The 21,233-nt window shown below is 41.1% G+C and overlaps 1 protein-coding gene across 1 annotated transcript in view; it reads right to left on the bottom strand.

Annotated features, from left to right (window-relative positions):
- The window catches only part of LOC115936501 (coiled-coil domain-containing protein 162-like), a 62,209-nt gene that overhangs the window by 30,124 nt on the left and 10,852 nt on the right, over nt 1-21,233 (bottom strand). The window contains 6 exon segments of the mRNA XM_081828783.1: nt 3,735-3,855; nt 5,091-5,229; nt 6,167-6,396; nt 17,507-17,662; nt 18,938-19,033; nt 20,855-21,005. Coding sequence (XP_081684909.1) covers nt 3,735-3,855; nt 5,091-5,229; nt 6,167-6,396; nt 17,507-17,662; nt 18,938-19,033; nt 20,855-21,005 — 893 coding nt within the window.

Below are 21,233 nucleotides of genomic sequence, written 5' to 3'. Positions count from 1 at the left end.
GGACTCTGAAAAACAAACTGAGGGTTCTAGAGGGGAGGGGGGTGGGAGGATGGGTTAGCCTGGTGGTGGGTATTGAGGAGGGCACATTCTGCATGGAGCACTGGGTGTTATGCACAAACAATGAATCATGGAACACTTCATCTAAAACTAATGATGTAATGTATGGGGATTAACATAAGAATTAAAAAAAAAAAAAAAAGAAACTGGTGTTCTAGGGCACACTGCTGGGAATGCTGGCCTTGACCATGCTCTCCTAAGTGTTTGGATTATGCTTCCCTCAAGCAAAACATTTTTGTCCACTCACTATTAACATGTGTATATTTATGTATTTCTAACTACCTACAATACTATCACTGGCTAATATTTTATAGCATGATATGCTTAGGGTGAAGCTCATCAACAATGAGAATGGATCTCAATCTACATTCCTAAGAGTTTTCTTGACCTTTTAAATTTTTTTGTCTGACTTCTTTTCAGATGTGGTTATCTTTTTAACCTCATAATGTGGCTGACAATAAGCATGTACCAGGATTAGAAGTGTCTCCACTAATTCTTAGTGCTTGCTTGCGGATTGCCTCAAAGTGGTCATTTCGGGACACCTCAGTGTAGAGTGTGACATGTGACTTCTTATATATGGATTTAATCTATTTAGAAGCTCTAATATTTTCTTCCCACACCCCTGAGATATAGGCACTCCACTCTGGAGATTGCTGACCTTATAAATGCTCAGAGAAATTGAGAAAGTCAATTAAGAATTACTTCAATGCCAAAATGTCAAATATGGGAAATAGCAGAGACTTTCTGAATCCATGGAGCCCAACTCTCTGCTAAGCCAAGCCCTGAGACTTAACATGGATGTCTGGAGCAAATTTTTAAAGTTCTCAGGGGAGCACCAGTTCAGTTCCGACAAACTAGCACTGGACCAGGTGTGGCTGCCACATTTTCAGATGGTCACTGATAAATTGGAAACCCCTTCAGAAGTTATACAAGAAGATGAAGCTCCGGGTGCCTGGGTGGCTCAGTTGGTTAAGCGACTGCCTTCGGCTCAGGTCATGATCCTGGAGTCCCGGGATTGAGTCCCACATCGGGCTCCCTGCTCAGCAGGGAGTCTGCTTCTCCCTCTGACCCTCCTCCCTCTCATGCTCTCTGTCTCTCATTCTCTCTCTCGCAAATAAATAAAATCTTAAAAAAAAAAAATAAAATAAATAAAAAAAAAGAAGATGAAGCTCCAAGACAAGGTGGGAAGGAGGGAGGAGACGGAGAAGTATTGGAGGGTTTCTTTCTGGCTGGTAATAAATGTAGACACCAGAGTTGGCCAACAGGGACAGAGAAGACCCTGAGGGAAGGACAAGAGCTTGGGATGTCCCCTGGGTCTCAATACTCTCCATTCCCAACTCCCTCTTTAGAAACTCCTAGTGCCAAGCTAACCTTGGCCACAAAAGGTGGTCTCTGCATGATAAAGCAGCCCCTCTTGGAAGCCCCATCCACTATGGTGGCTTCTTGCTGCTGAGATGCACAGTAGGTGGGTGGGGATTCCAAGGTTTTATTGCCTTCTTTGAAGGTTCCCAGTCCACAGGTCTCAGAAAGACTATACTGAAGAAATGTCTATAAAAGCACCCCTGGCACACAGCGGGGACTCCATCACTTGCCCTGGGGTAACTCACTACAGGAGGACACCCACATTGAGTCATGCTTAACAGACCAAAAACAAAACCAACAATAACAAAACACCTTCACTATTGGCATTTGTTTTAAAAGTCATGAGTATAGAATCTGAACAAGAGCTTAGAATTGGCCAGTATACTCTAGCCAAAGCAAGTTTTGGTAATATCAACCTTACCACCATTAACAATAACTCTACCCCTCCCCTCTGCCTGACTCCCACCAGCCTCTTACTGACGGCTCCCTCCAAGCACAGCTGACGAGCACCCTGCACCAGGGGACACACAGCAGAACCTCAAAACAAAAATGCTTCCTCCCTTCCCCCACCATCCTGGTGTCTCATTAAACCACAGCCTGAAACATGCAGATGGTTGCACCTGCTGCATGCCTGTGGATTTTCTCCCAAGACTCGAAGGGAGCCACCTGGATGCAGCAAACACAGCACAGACAACAAGTGCTTTGTGTCTTGTTAAATGCTCTGTAATTGAAGTTCAACCTCACTTAGCTCTCTGGTGACATTTAGCTCTCTGGTGACATCCCCAGCTGAGAAGTGGCTTGCCCTCTCACTGCATAGCCTTTTCCCAAAGCCCTGTTTACAGAATTCAGTTACTCAAAGCACTGAGAAAAATGACAATATCTTAGGTGAGGATGTAGATTATTAATGCACATTACAATATCTGTGGACTTTGTCTCAAAAGGAAAATCTAATTTAGTTTCCTAGTCAAACAACTTCTCCATCATTTAAAGGCTATGGATTTTTCCTACAGAATTAGTAGGAGTCAGGAGTAGACACTGAAGTTCAGACAGGACCAGCTACATAATCTATGACACCCTGGGCAAAATAAAAATGCAGGGCTTCTTATTCAAAAAGTAGAGGAAAAAAGCACTACTATAGGTACTAAAAGATAGTGTTTTCTTTCTTCTGCAGTCTCTTTCTTGACCTGTCATGGTGTTTTTATTCATTTTTAATGTTGTACTCCTCAGGCACAGGAATGCTCGCAAGGCAAGTGCAACCCTCCCAGGCACCCAGGGGCTCCACCCTGTGACCGGAAGCATGAGTGTATATGCAGCTGCTGGGCGGCGGCCCCATGTCCTGGCCAGGGGCAGAGAAGTTGAGCCAGGCAGCTTTCCTTCCCATGGGCCCACTGTGGACAGGCAAGCCCAAGGATATTGTAACCTCCATCCCGGGATATTGTACAAATCTAAGGATAGGCAATAGGCTTGCTCCCACTGAGTCACCCATCAGATGTACCATGATGTTGCCAGACTAGGGTCCTTGAGATACTACTAGGTACACATATTCTGATCTTCCTCTTGCTCAGGCCCCCAGTGGAGAGGAGGGTGGCAGCAATTGCTAGATGGGGATGCTGAGGGGGAGGTTAGGGGTTCCTAGGGTGCCAGAGAGCAGATGAGTAGGCAGCTGAGAACCCCTCCTGGCAAGGCAGGGAGGCAGTAAGAAGTGGAACTCTGTGTAAGGCAAAGGCTCCAAGTCCTTGGTGCATGCTCCATGGACTCACTGAATTCCAGTTACAAAACACAAATTCTAAGTTAAAATCAAGAGTTTCAAGATGGTACCCATAGAGCATTAAACCCCAAGTACTCCTGGGTCCTATGTAGGTGCACTGATCACATGTCCGTGAAGTGAGCCTGACTTTAGACTTCAGATGAAAGGAAATAATTTTGATTGCTTTCCCACCCCAATACATGTATTTGTAAGATTTTGACATATATGTCATATATATGTATATATATATATATATACACTTAAATATATTACAAATAAGAAAAGCTTATGTGTTTTACCCATTTTAACTTTATTTCAGTTATGAGTTAACTAGCAGAGTTGAGACTGAACTTAACAAATGTTTTCTATTTAAAAGACTTTAAGTAGAAGGAAATATATCAAAGTGTTAATAGTTCTCTCTAGGCCAAGGTGTTAAAAAGTAATTTTTATATCATTTTCTGGACATTGTGATACTTTTTTTACAATGAAAATGATACATGGATTGCTTTTATAATTAGGAAAAAAAATAAATGCTGTTTTGTGAAGTAATAAAATAAACATACTTTACCTGTAGGGAGAGCACCCTGCTCCTTGGATTTTTCTGATACCACTAGTGCTATCTCTCTGTTAACTTTTCTTAATACTTCTTGGATCAGATGAGTTTCAAGATTTTCCAGAAGTTTCTGAAGCTAGAGTAAGAAGTTTGAGAGTCACTTTCTACATTCAGCTTATACTCTGAGCTCCTAAGTCAAATTCCTGCAGAAGGGTCTGGGGCTAGGTCCTGTCCTTCAGCTACTCTCTCTCAGGGAAGAAGGAAGGGTTCCTTTCTTGGGTTTCCAAGTGCTTCTGCAAGGGTAGATATACCTCTCTGGAGACCAACATCTTTTCTTGCTGGCCCACATCCCAGTTGATAAAATACAACCCTTTTTTACCAAGTCGTGATAAATTGCAAAGTGCTCAATGTCTGAGGTGACCTCATGTGTTTTGGGGGTCTCTTAAATGTGGTCAGAAATTTCATGAGATGTCATTACAAGAGAAACGCCTGGGCCTGAAACTCAATTTAGATATCAAGGAGGATTTCATGAGAAGATTTAAAATTCCAAACATGACCAGGAGAAAACTCTCCCAATAACCATGAGCCCTTACTTTACCCATTATGCTTGTAGAACCCATGTTTCTCCCTGTCACAGGACCCCAGGTACAAGAGAGAACCAGGGCTCAGAAGGGTAAGCAATGGGCTTGGGACTGGGGTGTGTGTGTGTGTTGTGGGGGTGGGGGGCAGATTGCCACTGAATTCTTGATCTTCAGGGGACAAGAATCTGTCCATTGACACTCAAACAGCTAGAAGTTTTGCTTTCCTGTTACAGTAACAAGGAGAACACAGCCTTGCCTGTTACAGACACAAGGGAACACAGCCATGTGGAGACTCTGTCCCAGGACCAAGGTGAACAAACAGTTGGAAAAACAACCTCTCACATCTAGCACACCAAATGGACTAGTGTGTAAATCATGTTGTCTTATTCTCAGAAAAACAATCACAGGAGCTATTTTGAATAATCCATTTTCATGGGTGCGTGTGTGTTGGAGGGAGTGGATAACTGCGTGCTAGATTTTAAGTTTAAGATGTTAGTATGTTCTCTATCATAGTCTCTTTTTTTTGTGGTAGTCTACCTTAATTAGAGGAAATTCAAAATACGAAGATCTAGACTTACAAAATGGAGGTATTAGGGATAGTTATTTGCATAATCAAAGCTCTATGTGCTTTTAAATACTTAGTTCCCTCTGAGTCTGTTCAATGATTTACATACCTTCAATCTCCACTTAATGCCTTAGAAAAAAATGCCACTTGGGTGTACCTGTAGTTTTACATGCTTATGCCATAAAGCAAAATTTCAAAGTCACATTCAAAATAGTTCCTGCATACCTGCTCAGTTTTTATTTCAATTTCTGAAGCTCCTTTGGGGGGAAGAATAGACCGGCTACTTATTATAATACCTTCGAATTCATCTTCTTTCCCCATCCGCCTAGCTATAGCTTTCATGCTGGGGTAGAGAATGTCAGTTCTATTGAAGAAGAGAGACAGGAATTAGCAAACAAACATATTTTTTTTCCTATTCAGATTCTCTGACAATCATTTTCATTCACGTTCTGTTTTCTGTCATCACGTATAAACCTCCCAACCCATTACAGTCACTCACATTGACATCTAATTTTACCACAGTTGCCACTCCCTTAGTCAATATTAAATCCTGAGGCCTTCTCCCATTGGGTACATATAACTTCAGTCTTCATTCTTCAAAATATTGACAAGTTCTCTCATTCCCTAGTTACCAGGGAAGTTGACCGTAATAACTTGTAAGATAGACCAATGGGACTATGCCACCAAAGAGAACCTTCTTATGCCCAGTAAGGTCGGATGGTGAGTGGATGCTTAGTGAATGCTTGTTTGATAACAGACACATGGCAGAAGCAACATGTCTTTCCTGCCAGCTAAGTCATCCTAGCTAGAGCCTGAAGCTGTGAAAACACCCCACCATCCCACAGACCTAAAACCTCATGTTGCACCACATTATACCTCTGGCGGCAATTCATGAAGCTCTCAGAGACTCAACACTTGGGTCTAATGGGGCTGAAAATGGGGACTAGTTTACAGCAGCATCATCCCCCTACCCAGTGCTCACTGGGATCCTATGAACTAAAAAGGCTGAAGAGTCAGCACCATGGGGACACTTGAGAAGCTCAAGTTCCCAGGGACAGAACTCTAGGTAAATGATACACAGTGTTCCTTAGTGGAACCCGGCACTGTCCCTGCAGTCAACAGAACCCAACTTTTCCTGTAAAGCGCTGGTTATAGGACACATTGCCCAGCTTCCTCTGCACTCAGTGGGGCTGGGCGTACCAGGATTATGGACCAAATCTCACCCTCAGAGTAAGGGGAGGAATTTATCAGACCCCAGATTCCACTCATTTCACAAAAATTTCCACCTCAGCAACACTCACCCGTAGAGTTCTGAGAACTGTTTGTGGAAGGAGACAGAATCGCTGTCCTGGCCTTGCAGTTTGAGTCGGCCCCAGTGCTCCTTTAGCACTTCCAGCTGCTTCCACAGCACCAGAAATGATCTCAAGAAAGCAAGGGACATCACTGCATTGCATGGGCCCCTCAGCAGCCTGGAGGCTTTTGGGCTGCTTTGGAATGGACTTCTGAATCCTGGCACTCTGGACAAATCTGCCTGAAAGCATTACAGAAATTCTTCCTTATTAATCATAGATCAATATAGGATAACTTTTACATATAGCCCATGCAGAACGAACATTTTGGAGAAGGCCTATTTTCCCCAGGAGGAATGATTCATGGGCTTACAGCACAGTTAGAGCTTAGAAAGGGTAAGCATCCTTTCCAAATACATAGGATACTGAAAAGAGGGAAATGTCTCCATTTCAGCTTTCTGCTTGAGTCTTGAATCACTCATTTAAAAAACTCTTTTACTTGGGTACTAACATTTTACCTGCCTTTGAAAAATTGAGCCTTTCATGTTTAGCCTCTGCATTCTGGAAAGTGCCCTTCAACACACTTGAGATTTAATTCCCCTTCACAGTAGGGCTGTAATATAACCTCAGATTAGGGATTTTATTGTTTTATGGATAAGGAAATGGAAACGTAAGTTTATCTTATCTCCTATTCCTTCTCCCATCCTTTAAAAGTTTACAAGTCTCTTAATTTGAATTTATTATTCAAAGGCAATTTTCCTTTAGAATTATAATTTGTTTATTTGTTCATTGGTACTTTCCCTAAATCAGTGTTTGTTGAGGGGCTGCTCCGAGCCCTGGAGGATGTGGAGGGAACGAGGTTTTCAGGTCCCCCTCTCCTGCAGCCAGAGTGTGAGGAGGGCCAGAGTCACCCAGAGAGCGACAGACAAAACAAAGACCTGCATCCAGGCCCTCACCTTGATGACAGGGTCTCAGTCACAGAAAAAGGAGCATTGCTTTGCAGACGAAGATGGCAAACCTGGATCATGATGTTATGGCAAGAAGGGCCTCAGAGAACATTCAGGTAACAGCACCTCAGATACTCAAGTTTCCTGGCTCAGAACAGGAAGAACACCATGTAGTGTAACTGGATCAGTGCTATTAACGTATCTACAGAAAGGCACAGCTGCCAGAAAGAGGGTTGGTCAGAGGTGGAGTTGGCAAGCCAGACCCAGGGGAGAGTCCACAGCCCTGCACACAGCTGACGGCCCCGCAAGTAGCCTACCTCCTCACTAAGCAGCTAACTCAAGATTTCCAGATTTGTTTATCCTCAGGAAACCTTTCATCAAATAAAACCTTACGGAGTGACGGTAAATATTCAACAGAGCAAGGCTGAGCATGGTGACAGGGAGGGGGCAGCCTACGGGCCATGTAGCCCCCTCTGCTCAAAAAGCCCCAAGATGCCCCTTTTAAAGGGTTTGTGTGCAGTTTCAAACCTGAAGACCCAGCAAAAAAAGAACAGTTTGAAAAGCACCTAGACTATACGTGAAGGAGATTTACTGGCTAATCTAAAAGCAAATGGAGGGGAGGGGCAGATGAACTCTCCCCAGAGATGGGGGATGTCACTGGCAGATGCCAATATTTCACCCTCCGCTTACCCTGCTAGCACAGGTGAGCGAACTCAGATGCAAAACCCTCCTACCACCACCTTGCTAAGACAAGCAGGGGCACTGGCTGCCTTGCTGGAGCCAGAGCGGGAGTCAGTTGCAATGCTTCCCTGCCCCCTAGCTGGGGTAGGCGAGAGCAAGCAGTAGTAGCATTCTCCCACACCTTAGCTAAAGCTGCTGAGCACAGGGGGTTGCAAGATTCCTGCACTCACTGGATGGGGCTGGCAACTGTGAGCAGTCCCAGCAGTTTCCTGCTCTCAGCCTAAAGCCAGAATGTTCACATAGACAGGACATTCCTTCCTCCTGCTGCATTCCCGAAGCCCCCAGGCACGTGCAGTCAAGACATTTTCCTGCTGCCTTTCTGAAGCTGGAGAGAGTGTCCCACCCCCTACATTCTCCAGCTACCTAGTTAAAGCCAGTGGATATATGCAATCCACACAGGGGATGCTCCTTGACTGCCTGGCCCTGGGGGCCAAGGGGGTGGACATTCCTGAGCTCCAAGGCAATGTAACAGTCAGAAAGGCAGCACCTAGCAGGCCACCCCTCCAGGGCATGGCAGACAGCAGACTGAAGCACAACCTTGTCTTCCTGTGAAAAAAGCCTATTTACTTAGCCTGCAGCTTCAGCCTAAGGAGCAGGCTTCAGGTTTTCCCTACATCTAGAGGCTACAGAGATGCTCCCAGAAAACATAAGCAGGAAGACACCATCCTTGTGCACCTCCTATGCCTCGATACAGCTCAATAAGTCCTCCCAGAAAGAGCTTATACACTCATGTAGAGTCCCAAGTTTTGCAACTGTCACCCAGAGGATATCTTCAGATCTTTTGGTCTGGAGGCCAGCAGGGATTATGATTGTGGCTACACAAGACTATATCTGCATATATTTTTTAAGAGATTTTATTTATTTATTTGCGAGAGAGAGAGAGCACGAGTAGAGTGAGGAGGGAGGAGAAGAGGGAGAGGGATAAGCAGACTCCCCGCTGAACAGGGAGCCTGACGTGGGGCTCAATCACGACCTGAGCCCAAGGCAGATGCTTGACCTACTGAGCCACCCAGGCACCCCAATATATTTGCATATTTTAAAAGCTGCTGCCTGAGGGTCTAGCTTCAGATTAGCCTGAAACATGGTGCTAAATGAAATTTCTCCCATTGGAACACTGACAGGCCTTGGTACATCCTCAATAACAAGGACATATCAATAATAAATCAGGCTGATTAGACAATCACAAAGTTTCAAGAAACAACCAAGAGCTAGGGCAAGGTTGAACGAGAAGTTTCATCAGCTACACAAGGGCACTCCAAGACTGAGAGACTCAGAAAAAGACCATAATGCTATGGAGATAAGTAATCTACCTGATAAAGAATTCAGAGTAAATGTCATAAAGATGTTTACCAAACTTGGGAGAGGAATGGATTAACACAGTAAGGGTCCAACAATGAGATAGAAAATATAATAAAGTACTAAACACGAGTCCACAGAGCTGAAGAATATAATAACTGAACTGAAAAATACAGTAGAGGGTTTAAACATCAGATGTTTATCTATTTATCTATATAGCAGATGAATGGGTCAGCAAGCTAGATGCAAAGCAATGGAATTTACCCAGACAGAGCCACAAAAGGAAAAAGGAATTTTAAAAAATGAAGATAACTTAAGGGACCTATGAGACAACATCAAACAGAATAACATTTGCATTATAGGGGTTCCAGAAAGAGAAAAGAAAGAGAAATGGGCAGAAAACTTATTTGAAGAAATAATGACTGAAAACTTCCTTAACCTAGGGAAGGAAACAGATATCTAGGTCCAGGAAGCCCAGAGAGTTCCAAATAAGATGAACTCAAAGAGATCCACACCAAGACACATTATAATTAAAGTGTCAAAAGTTAAAGAGAGAATCTTAAAAGTAGTAGGAGAAAAACCAATTGTTACATACAAGAGAAACACCATAATCAGCAGATTTCTCAGCAGAAACTTTGCAGGACAGAAGAGAGTGACATGATATATTCAAGGTACTGAAAGGAAAAAACCTCCAGCCAAAAATACTCTACCTGAAGGTTATCATTCAGAATTGAAGAAGAGAGAGAGTTTTCCAGACAAAAGCTAAGGGAGTCCATCACTCCTAAACTGGCCTTATAAGAAATGTTAAAGGGACTTTTTTTTAGCAGAAAATAAATGGCACTAATTGTTAACAACAACAACAACAAAGCATACAAAAGTAAAAATCTCACTGGAAAAGGTAAATATATAGTACAGGTAATGGGTTAATTTATAAAGCTACTATGCAGGTTAAAAGACAAAATAAAATTAACTAAAACTACAATAATTAGTTAAGAGAGAAATAAGAGAAAAAGATGTAAAATGTGACATCAAAAACAAACATGAAGGGGTGTGGTAGTTAAAATGTAGGGTTTGGAAAATGTTCAAATGTAAGTTGCTATCAACTTAAAAGAGACAGTTATATACATAGGATGATATATGTGAACCTTACAGTAACTACATAGCAAAAACTTGTATTAAATACACAAAAGAAAATGAGAAAAGAATCTAAACATAACACTAAAAAAAAAGTCATCAACCAGAAGGGAAGAAAGAAAGAGAAGAAGGAAGGAATAGAAAGGAACTATAAAAACAGTCACTAAACAAGTAAAAAAATGGCAATAAGTACCTACCTATCAATAATTAAAATAAATGCAAATAGATTAAATTCTCTAATAAAAAAATCACAGAGTGGCTGAATGGATAGAAAAGCAAGGCACTTTTATATACTGCCTATAAGAGACTCACTTCGTAAATAAGGACACACACTAAAAGTGAAGGGATGGAAAAAAGATATTCCCTGCAAATGGAAATGAAAAGAAAGCTGGTGTAGTTATGCTCATATTAGACAAAATAGACTTTAAAACAAAGACTATAATAAAAGACAAAGAAGGGCACTACATAATGATAAAGGAATCAACCTCAAGAAGATAAAACATTTCTAAATATATATGCACCCAATGTAGGAGCACCAAAGAACATAAAACAAATATTAAGAGACCTAAAGGGAGAAACTGACAGCAATACAATAATAGTAGGAGACACTGACACCCACTTGTATCAGTTAATAGATAGTCCAGACAGAAAAATCAATAAGGAAACATTGGCTTTAAATGACACAAACAAAGCCCAAGTTAGTAAAAGGAAGGAAATAATAAATATCAGAGCAGAAATAAATAACATAGAGACTAAAAAGATAATTTAAAAAAATCAATGAAGTGCTGGTTCTTTGAAAAAATAAACAAAATTGACAAACCTGTAGTTAGACTCACAAAGAAAAAAAAAGTGAGGGTTGAAAGAGAAGTTACAACTGATACCACAGAAATAGAGAGGATCATAAGAGACAATTACTAACATGGGGCGCCTGGGTGGCTCAGTTGGTTAAGCAACTGCCTTCGGCTCAGGTCATGATCCTGGAGTCCCGGGATCGAGTCCCGCATCGGGCTCCCTGCTCTGCAGGGAGTCTGCTTCTCCCTCTGACCCTCCTCCCTCTCATTCTCTCTGTCTCAAATAAATAAATAAAATCTTTAAAAAAAAAAAAAAAAAAGAGACAATTACTAACAATTACATACAAATAAATTGGACAGCCTAGAAAAATAGATAAATGCCTAGGAACTTACAAATCTTCAAAGACTGAATCATAAAAAAACCAAAAAATCTGAATTGACCAATTATTAGTAAGGAGATTGAATCAGTAATCAAAAACCTCCCAACAAACAAAAGTCCAAGACCAGACAGCTTCACTGATGAATTCTACCAAATGTTCAAAGAAGATTTAACATCTATCCTTCTCAAACTCTTCCAAAAAATTAAAGAGAAGGGAATATTTCCAAACACATTTTATGAGGCCAGCATTACCCAGATATCAAAAACAGACAAGTACACCACAAAAAAGAAAATTACAGGCCAATATCCCCAATTAACACAGATATAAAAATCCTCAACAAAATATTAGCAAACAAAATTGAGCAATACATTAAAAGGATCATATGCCATGACAAAGTGGGATTTAGTTAAGGAATGCAAGGATGGTTCAACATTCACAAATCAATCAACATGATATACCATATTAATAAAATGAAAGATAAAAATCATGATCATCTCAACAGATGCAGAAAAAATATTTGAAAAAACTCAACATCCATTTATGATAAAAATTCTCAACAAAGTAAGTAGAGAGGAAATGTATCTCAACAAATAAAAGCCATATATGACAAACTCACAGCTAATATACTCAGTGGTGAGAAGCTGAAAGTTTTTCCTTTAATATTGGGAACAAGACAAGGATGTCCACTCTCCTCACTTTTATTCAACATAGTATTGGAAATCCTAGCTAGAGCAATTAGGCAAGGAAAAGAAGTAAAAACATATGAATTGGAAAAGAAGAAGTAAAATTGTCACTGTTTGCAGATCAGGACTCTTTAGAGAGTCCACACACACACAAAAAACTATGGGAACTAATAAATGAATTCAGCAAAGTTGCAGGACACAAAATTAATATACAAAAATCTGTTGTGTTTTTATACATTAACAAACTATAAGAATGAGAAACAGAGAAAACAATCCCATTTACAATCATATCAAAAAGAATACCAAGCAATAGATTTAAACAAGGAGGTGAAAGACCTGTACACTGAAAACTATAACTTGTAGATAAAAGAAATCGAAGAAGACACTATCCATGTTCATGGAATTAGAAGAATTAAAATTAATATTAAAATATTCATACTAGACAAAACAATCTATAGATTCATGCAGTCTCTATGAAAATTCCAAGGCATTTTTCACAGAACTAGAATAAATAATTCTAAAATTTATATGGAACCACAAAAGACCCCCAAATGACCAAAACAATCTTGTGAAAGAAAAACAAATCCAGCAGTATCATGCTCAAACTATACTACAAAGCTATAATAATCAAACAGCGCGGTATTAGCATAAATATAAATACATTGGTCAATGGAACAGAATAGAGAGCCCAGAAATAAATTCATGCATATATGATCAATTAATTTATGACAAAGTAGGTAAGAATATAGAATGGGGAAAGGACCATCTCTTCAATAACTGGTACTGGGAAAACTGGACAGCTACATGCAAAAATTAAAACAGACCACTATCTTACACCAAATACAAAAATAAACACAAAATGGATGAAAGACTTGAATGTAAGACCTGAAACTTAAAACTCCTGGAAGGAAATATAGGCAGTAAGATCTTTGACATTGGTCTTAGTGATATTTCTTTGGATCTGACTCCAAAGGCAAGGGAAACAGCAAGGAAAACAAAAGCAAAAGCAAACAAGTGGGACTACATCAAACTAAAAAGCTACTGTACAGTGAAGGAAACCACCAACAAAATAAAAAGTAATTTACTGAATGGAAGAAGATATTTGCAAATCATATACCTAATAGGGGTTAAAATCCAGAATACATAAAGAACTCATACAAGTCAATAACAAAAAAACAAAAAAATTTAAAAATAGAGGATCTGAATAGACATTTAAAAAAAAAAACCTATACAGATGGCCAATAAGTATATGAAAAAATGCTTAACATTACTAATCACCAGAGAAATGTAAATCAAAACCAGAATGAGATATCACTGCACACCTGTCAGAATAACTATCATAAAAAAGACAAAAAACAAGTACTGGCAAGGATAGGGTAAAAAGGGAACTGTTGTGCAGTTGGTGGGAATGTAAATTGGTGTACCACTATGAAAAACAGTATGGAGAGTCCTCTTAAAAATAGAACTACCGGGCACCTGGGTGGCTCAGTCGTTAAGCGTCTGCCTTCGGCTCAGGTCATGATCCCAGGGTCCTGGGATCGAGTCCCACATCGGGCTCCCTGCTCGGCGGGAAGCCTGCTTCTCCCTCTCCCACTCCCCCTGCTTGTGTTCCTGCTCTCGCTATCTCTCTCTCTGTCAAATAAATAAATTAAAAAATCTTAAAAAAAAAAAATCTTAAAGAAAAAAATAAAAAATTTAAAAAAATAGAACTACCATATGATCCAGTAATTCCACTACTGGGTATCTACCTGAAGAAAATGAAAATACAATTTGAAAAGATATATGCATGTTATGTTCATTGAAGCATTATTTGCAATAGCCAAGATATTGGAAAAATCTATGTGTTCATTGATGGATAACCAGATAAAGATGTGGTTACACACACACACACACACGAATACTACTCAGCCATAAAAAAGAACAAAAGCCTGCTATTTGTGACAATATGGATGGATCTTGAAGGTATTACGCTAAGTCATATAAGTCAGTCAGAGACAAATACTGCATGCTTTCACTTACATGTGGAATCTAAAAAACAAAACAAAACAAAATTAAACCAAGACATAGATATAGAGAACAGACTGGTGGTTGCCAGAGGAGAGGAGGTTTGGGGGACTAAATGAGTAAAAGGGATCAAGAAGTACAAACTTCCAGTTATAAAATAAAAAATCATGGGGATGTAATGTACAGTTTGGGGAATACAGTCAATAATATTGTATTAACTTTGTATAGTGATGGACAGTAACTAGACTTACTGTGATGATCATTTTGCAATGCATACAAACATGGAATCACTATGTATTATCATTTTTTTCATTTTTAAAGATTTTATTTATTCATTTGACAGAGATAGGGACAGTGAGAGAGGGAACACAAGCAGGGGAAGTGGGAGAGAAACAGGCTTCCCACTGAGCGGGGAGCCCATTGAGGGGCTAGATCCCAGTGCTTCCTATTGTCTATGAATATTTAAAAACAAATCATGAAATAAAACTAATTAAAATAAATAACTTTAAAGCAAACTTACCTTGTTAATATATTCATATTAAGAGAAGTCTTCTCTTCCTAAGCATTTTAAAGGATGAAAGAAGGAACAGGAGACAAGATAAAGCATGAAGGTGGGGGACAGTGGGGATGTCAGGAAAGGATGGCAATCCATCAAAAACAGGACCAAGAAATAGCAAATAGAGGGCACAAAGGGCCCAGCATGCTTCTTGATCTTGGTACTACTTGGTGGCAATGCCTGCTTTGCAAATGCTCCCTCTGAGTGAAACATCTAATTCTGTTGTGGAATTTAGATGGCACATCTAAACACAATTCCTTTTCCCCTAATTTGCCTGAAGTAGACCTGTGACTCAATTTTAGCCAGTAGGACACAAGGAAAATCTATTAGAAGGCTCTGGGAAGGATTTTCTTCCTTGGTAAAAAGTTAAAGCCCCTTAAGGAGAAAGCTTTTTTGCCCCTGTTTTCATCTTTACAAGGATGAAAGAGACATTTTTCAGACACACCCATGATGGCAGAGCTGGGGCCTACACCAACCTGAGTGACTGTACCAACCTGAACCACCTCCTCCTAGACTTGTTTTGAAAGATTAGTACCCTAATTTAAGTCATGGAGAGCAGGACAACTGTCGCTTATAACTAGTGCACCCTCATTGGCAGAGAGGGGCATCAGCTCAAAGGTAGAAAATCTGAAAAAGCTTCTGGAAGACTGGTGTGGAAGTTGAAACCTGAAGGATAAATAGGAGTTGATCAGATGATGAAGTAGAGAAGGAGGAGGACAAGGAAGGACATTTTCCAGCAGAGGGGCTGGCTCGCACAAAGTTACTGAGGAGAGAGAGCATGGTTCATTTGATAAAATGAAAGAAGTTGAGGGTAGAGATGTCAGCAGGAGATAGGTGGTGAAGGTCTGGTTACAGCATTTGGATTCTATTCTTGGGGCATTTGGAAGTCATTGAAGGGTTATAAGAGGGAAGTGACATAATCAGGTTTGCATTTAAAAATATTACCCTGGTGAATGTACAGGAAGAAGGCAAGAGTGAATATAGGGAGTCCAATTGGAGGTTATGCTCATAGCCTAACATTAGGAGATGATGCTGATTGGGGGTTGGTGTTGGAAGATGGGGAACAGTAGACAAACTTGAGAGATATTAAAGTAATAGGATAGTAAAACTTAGCATCTGATTGTGGGGTATAATAGAGAGAAATCAAAGGTGGGTGTCCAGATTTCTTGGCTTGGGTGACTGGGCAGATGGTGGTTCACTGACAGGGAATATGGAAAGAAGAGCAAGTTTTGGGCAGTGAAATATGCTCAGTTTGGGACACACGGACTCTGGGATGGAACAAGGAAGTGAACGCACGAATCTGACAGGATTGAAACTTGGACACGACATGTAGATGGTCATTGCATGAGTCATCACATGTAAAGTTGTCAAAGTTACAAAAGCAGATGAGTTTGCCTAGGGAGAGGCTGAGAAGTGGAAAAACGTAGTGGGTGAGAGTAGAAGGGAGCTTCAGGGCCAGACTGTTCAGTTGGAATCTGGGTTTCTTTCCTCACTAGGTATGTGACTTTGGGCACATCACTTAACCTTTCTGAGCTTCAGTATTATCTGTAAAAGGAGAATAATGAAAGTACCTACTTCATGGAATTATTGTGATGATTAAAGAAACTAATAATTACTAAAGCACTCTGAAAGGATCTCAGTCATAGCCAATAGTAGGATTAATAGTGTTCAGGAGACGCTTATTGACCAGACACAGAAGGCACAGTGCCTAGGGCCCACAGGGTGTTTTAATTTATTTTAAAATCAGAAAATAAAGGATATTGAGGCTGAATAAAATGTTTTAATATAGGATATTATTTTTTTTTATATTAACACAGTTGTAAACTATCACTTTTAATGCTTTTTTATGGAGGAAGGGACCTACAAAGACAAAAGTGGCTAACGTCATGGAAGTCAAAATGCAGACCTGGGAGTGTAGCAGCGGGACAGAACCCCAAAAATAATACTTTGGGGATTGCGAGAGGAAGAGGGGAGGCAGGAGGCAGAGGAGAGTCTATGGGGAAGTCTGAGAAGGCCTGGCTACTAAGGCCGGAGGAAAACTAGGAGGGAGCTGTGCTTTGGAAGCCAGGCACAGGGAGATGGCAAGAAGGACACGCTGTGTCAAACGCTGCCAAGGGGTCAGCTTGGAAGGGGACTAAAAAGTATCCAGGGGATTTAATGACAAGGACCATGGTGCTCTTGATGAGAGCAGTCTCAGTGGTGACGAAGTGCAGTTTCTGAGGAGCCGACTGAAGGTAAGGAATTGGAGGGGGCTGCTGCAGACCTCTCTTGGAAAGGTTGGCTCGGAAGAGGAGGCTCTTCAGATGGGGGCACCAGCTAGCTTACCCTGTGTCCAGACAAGTCTCTGTCTGGTTCCCAGATATGGGCAGAATTGTTTCCAGTCATGATAAGGTGGGCTAGAGGCTCTTGGTACCTCAGAGCTTCAGGGGGACAAGTCCAGAGGAGGCAGCGCCTAGGCATCCACAGGCTAGTTGAGTGATGAAGACGAGAGCCCAGGCTGGAGGAGTTCACCCGGGGCCTCTGTCATACCCCTCCAGTCCTTCCAACTCCAGTTCTAAATGTGTCTTCCAACTCTAAATGTGTGTGACTCCTAAAGAAATCCAGCCAGTTGGATTATTTGTTCCATTTGGTTTCAATGGGCTGCCCACAACCTTTGTTCTATTTTTAAAGTGAAAAGAAATGAATATACCATGGATCACAGGCGACCCCTGCACAGTCCTGGGACCCATTGGGAGACGCTATTGGACAGAGGTGGCTCTCTGGCCCATCTCCCAGAGAGGAAGTTCCTTTAGTACAATACAGCACTGGCCAATTACGTACTTGAGAGTGTTTATCCAGTGTGGCTTGCTGTCTGGAGGGATCCTCCATGATCATATGTTTGCTGCTCAGAAGTACATCTTCCAAAAGCAGCTACATGCCCACCAGCTCTCCATGGGCCGCCTTAAGGTCAGGGTCGCTCAGCCTACAGAGGCACAGCTAAAAACAAAAAAAGAACAAAACAAAACACCCATTTTGAAGATCTCTAGGTATCCTTTATAAATGATTTTGGGGAGAAAACTAGGAATAATTATGTGTATAAGCCCTGCCCTCTTGACTATTAGAAAATCAGTAAAAATCAGAGTAACATTTCTAGCTCAAAGTCCTTTTTTTTTTTTTTTTTAAAGATTTTTATTTATTTATTTGACAGAGAGAGACACAGCGAGAGAGGGAACACAAGCAGGGGGAATGGGAGAGAGAGAAGCAGGCTTCCTGCTGAGCAGGGAGCCCGATGTGGGACTCGATCCCAGGACCCTGGGATCATGACCTGAGCTGAAGGCAGACGCTTAACGACTGAGCCACCCAGGCGCCCCTAGCTCAAAGTCCTTCTTGAACATATCAGACGTTTGGCTTTGTATGGAAGTCCAAATTTCCCAGCACTTTACAGTGGTATCTGTACATGGTGAATGTATAGTATGGTATCAATTTTCCTTTAAAAGTACAGATATAAACACATGTATGCATAAGGAAAATACTGGAAAAAATAAACCGAAATGTGAACTGTGATTGTTTCCTAGTAGGGGACTATAATTGATTTTCTTAACCATTCTTACTACTTTACTTTAAAAAATCCAAACAATTTTAATTTTGAGCAGAAACAAAAGCAAACAGTATCATTCCCATCACCCAGCCCTAAGAACTAACAACCTATGGCCAGTCCTGCCCCTGTCCCTGTCACTCCCCACTTCCATATTATTTTCAAGCAAATTTACGATTGATTTTCATGTTTTTCTTAATATTTTTTATATTTTCTATCTTTAAAAATGAGAACACAATGATATTTGCTTAGGTAATCGGGGGGAAACACATAATTGAAAGAAATTCTCCTTATGGATCCTGCTTAAAGAGTTCTCTTCCTGCCACTGTTCACAGGCAGGCCAGGATCCTGGTCCCACAACCCTGAACTTCCAGCCTAGGTGTTTCTCTAAGAGGCCCAGAGAGTGATTGGAGATGGATGGCCACTCTCCCAGATCATTACTGGCCATGGGAATTGCAGCTGAGTCTACAACTGAGGCCCATACCACTGAGAACATAATTCTCTTCTGTCAGAAGAAAACCTGACTCACCTTGTATCATTGGGTTTATGGCTTCATAATCCCATAAACACCCCTGCTTATCTCATAAATTATTCACCACTGACCTATGGACCCAATGACACCTACTTTGCAGTCTGCATTCAGTTCTCTCTGTGACAAGTGGCAAGACCTATCCTACCTGCATATTATATTCTAGGGTGTCTGGGCTGCTCCTCATAACTGGAAACAGTCCTCCATCTTCCAGAAATGCTCTCCAAGGGAATAGCATAGATGCCTAAAAGAACCAAATAAGAAACACGATAATGCTGTACTGTGTCCATAAATAATAAACATCTTATATGAACAGAATTTCTGTGTCTGTACTCCAAAACACCATGGGATGATTTATTTACTATGTAGAAATAGCTCTTAATAGAAAGTCCCTGATAATGTAGAGGAGAGAGTAATATTTTTTTTTCTTTTCCTCCAGAATCTGGCCAAACATAGAAGGGTACTTAAGACTTCAGTGTAACTAGTCAGCACCAGTGTTTGGAAGTTCCAGAATACTATAATAACAATGGGACACATTTACATCAACAAATGTAAATTTACTCAAATGTTCTCAGTATTAGGAACCTTAAAATGTTTTCCTTCATCACCACTGTGTTCCAGTGCTCAAAGCCAATGTGACAACATTAACATGTGGGCCTCTGTCTTCTCCATATCACTATCCAACAGCCAAGGCATCCCCCACTACTTGTGGTACCACATGCAGCCCTGAACATAGTGGGCCTGTCCATCTGACCCTATTCTATACTTGCAGACTTGGTACTGGCTTCAGACAATTCGGAGTTGTTTCCGGTAGCAGGAAGCCAGGACACTTGCATCTACCTAATCCCAGGCAACATCCAAAGGCAGTAGGAACAGGCTCAATGGTCATGGTCAATCCTGTCTTCTGGGTCTAAATGAGAGTCAAGGCTTGGGCTAAGAGTAATTGTCTTGTTGCTAGGGAGTGTAAAAGTGTGGGACTTACATGGGGTTGATGTTGGCATTACTTGGCTTAGCTTTGTAACATATAAACATTAAGTTGGAACTTTTGGAGTCAGAAGACCCGGGTTTGTGAGGTGGTTTTAAATATATGTCCACAACTTCTTTGATACTCTTCCCAGGAAGAGGTGGAGTTTAAGTCTTCTCCTCTTGAGTGTGGGCTAAAATTAGTAACTCACTTCTAGTGAATAAAATATGGCAAAAATGATGGGATGTCACTTCTGAAATGAGGTAATACAAAGACTATGACTTCCATCTTGGGATCTGTCTCGTGTTCTCTCTTGAATTGTTTGCTCTGGAGGAATCCATCTGTTTTGTTGTGAGGAAGGCCTGTAGAGAAGCCCATGTGAATGAGCTTGGAAGTGGCTCTTCTGAGGCCTACCAACAGCCCTGTGAGTGGGCTTGGAAGCACATTCTCCCCCAGCAGACGGGACTACAGCCTGGGCCAATACCTTGATCGGTAAGAGATCTACACGACTAGCCAGAACTACACAATGAACTGTTCCCAGATTCCTGAGCCTCAGAAATGATATAAGATGATGAATATTTATTGTTTTAATCTGCTAAATTTTGGGGCAATTTGTTAGCAATACAGTTTGTGACCTAGTACTGCCATGACTGCCTAGCAATCTGATCTCTGGTCTGCCAGAACCTTAACCTTTTAGTTGTAGAAAGTGGGTAAGATTGTTGGTGCCTAGGAGCAATAGAAGTTGCCAGGATTACATGTGATAACACCTCTTCAAAGGCTCTTCAAAACTTAGCTGCTGACCTAATTTATGTATTGTGATTGCTGTCATTATTATTTATTAAATAGAAAAGATCAACTGATGGTTTTGCTACCAGCTGTGAGCAGATAAGCTATTGCCCCAATTTGCCTGTCAAAGACTCTGACTGGGAATAACAGTAGGCCCAGGCTGCTCTACTGTGTCAATGAAGGGGAGCCAAGCAAGGCTAAAGAGCTCTAGAGCAGGGAGAGCCCCTGCAAAATTTAAACCACATGGAAACAAAGTGCCCAAATCCCTGATATATAACACACTGTTTATAGGTATAAAAATACCTCTCAACGTACCTGTAGGCTCCGTGGATCCAGTGGCTGGGGCAGGCTGAGCTGTGAAGCAAAAATGCTCTTCCCAAGAGAGTTGCTCAGTGGTGGCAATCCATGGTACATGCCGTCTGTGACAGACTGGTAAGCAGGAGCGTTTCCAGCTGCCAAAAATGTTCTACCCAAGCATGGAGGGCATCTCATTAAAAGCAGTTATTAAAGCTTCTCAAGCTCAAAACTTTCTTCAAAGTTACTGCCGCAGGATAACATTTTTTTTTTATTTTTTATTATTTTTTTTTATTCTTATGTTAATCCCCATACATTACATCATTAGTTTTAGATGAAGTGTTCCATGATTCATTGTTTGTGCATAACACCCAGTGCTCCATGCAGAATGTGCCCTCCT

The sequence above is a fragment of the Leptonychotes weddellii genome, chromosome 8 (assembly GCF_054177405.1).
Source record: "Leptonychotes weddellii isolate Sample4059 chromosome 8, ASM5417740v2, whole genome shotgun sequence".
Taxonomy (NCBI): Eukaryota; Metazoa; Chordata; class Mammalia; order Carnivora; family Phocidae; genus Leptonychotes; species Leptonychotes weddellii.
Note: the sequence above shows the minus strand (reverse complement) of the source record. Positions and strands in the feature narration are given on the sequence as shown.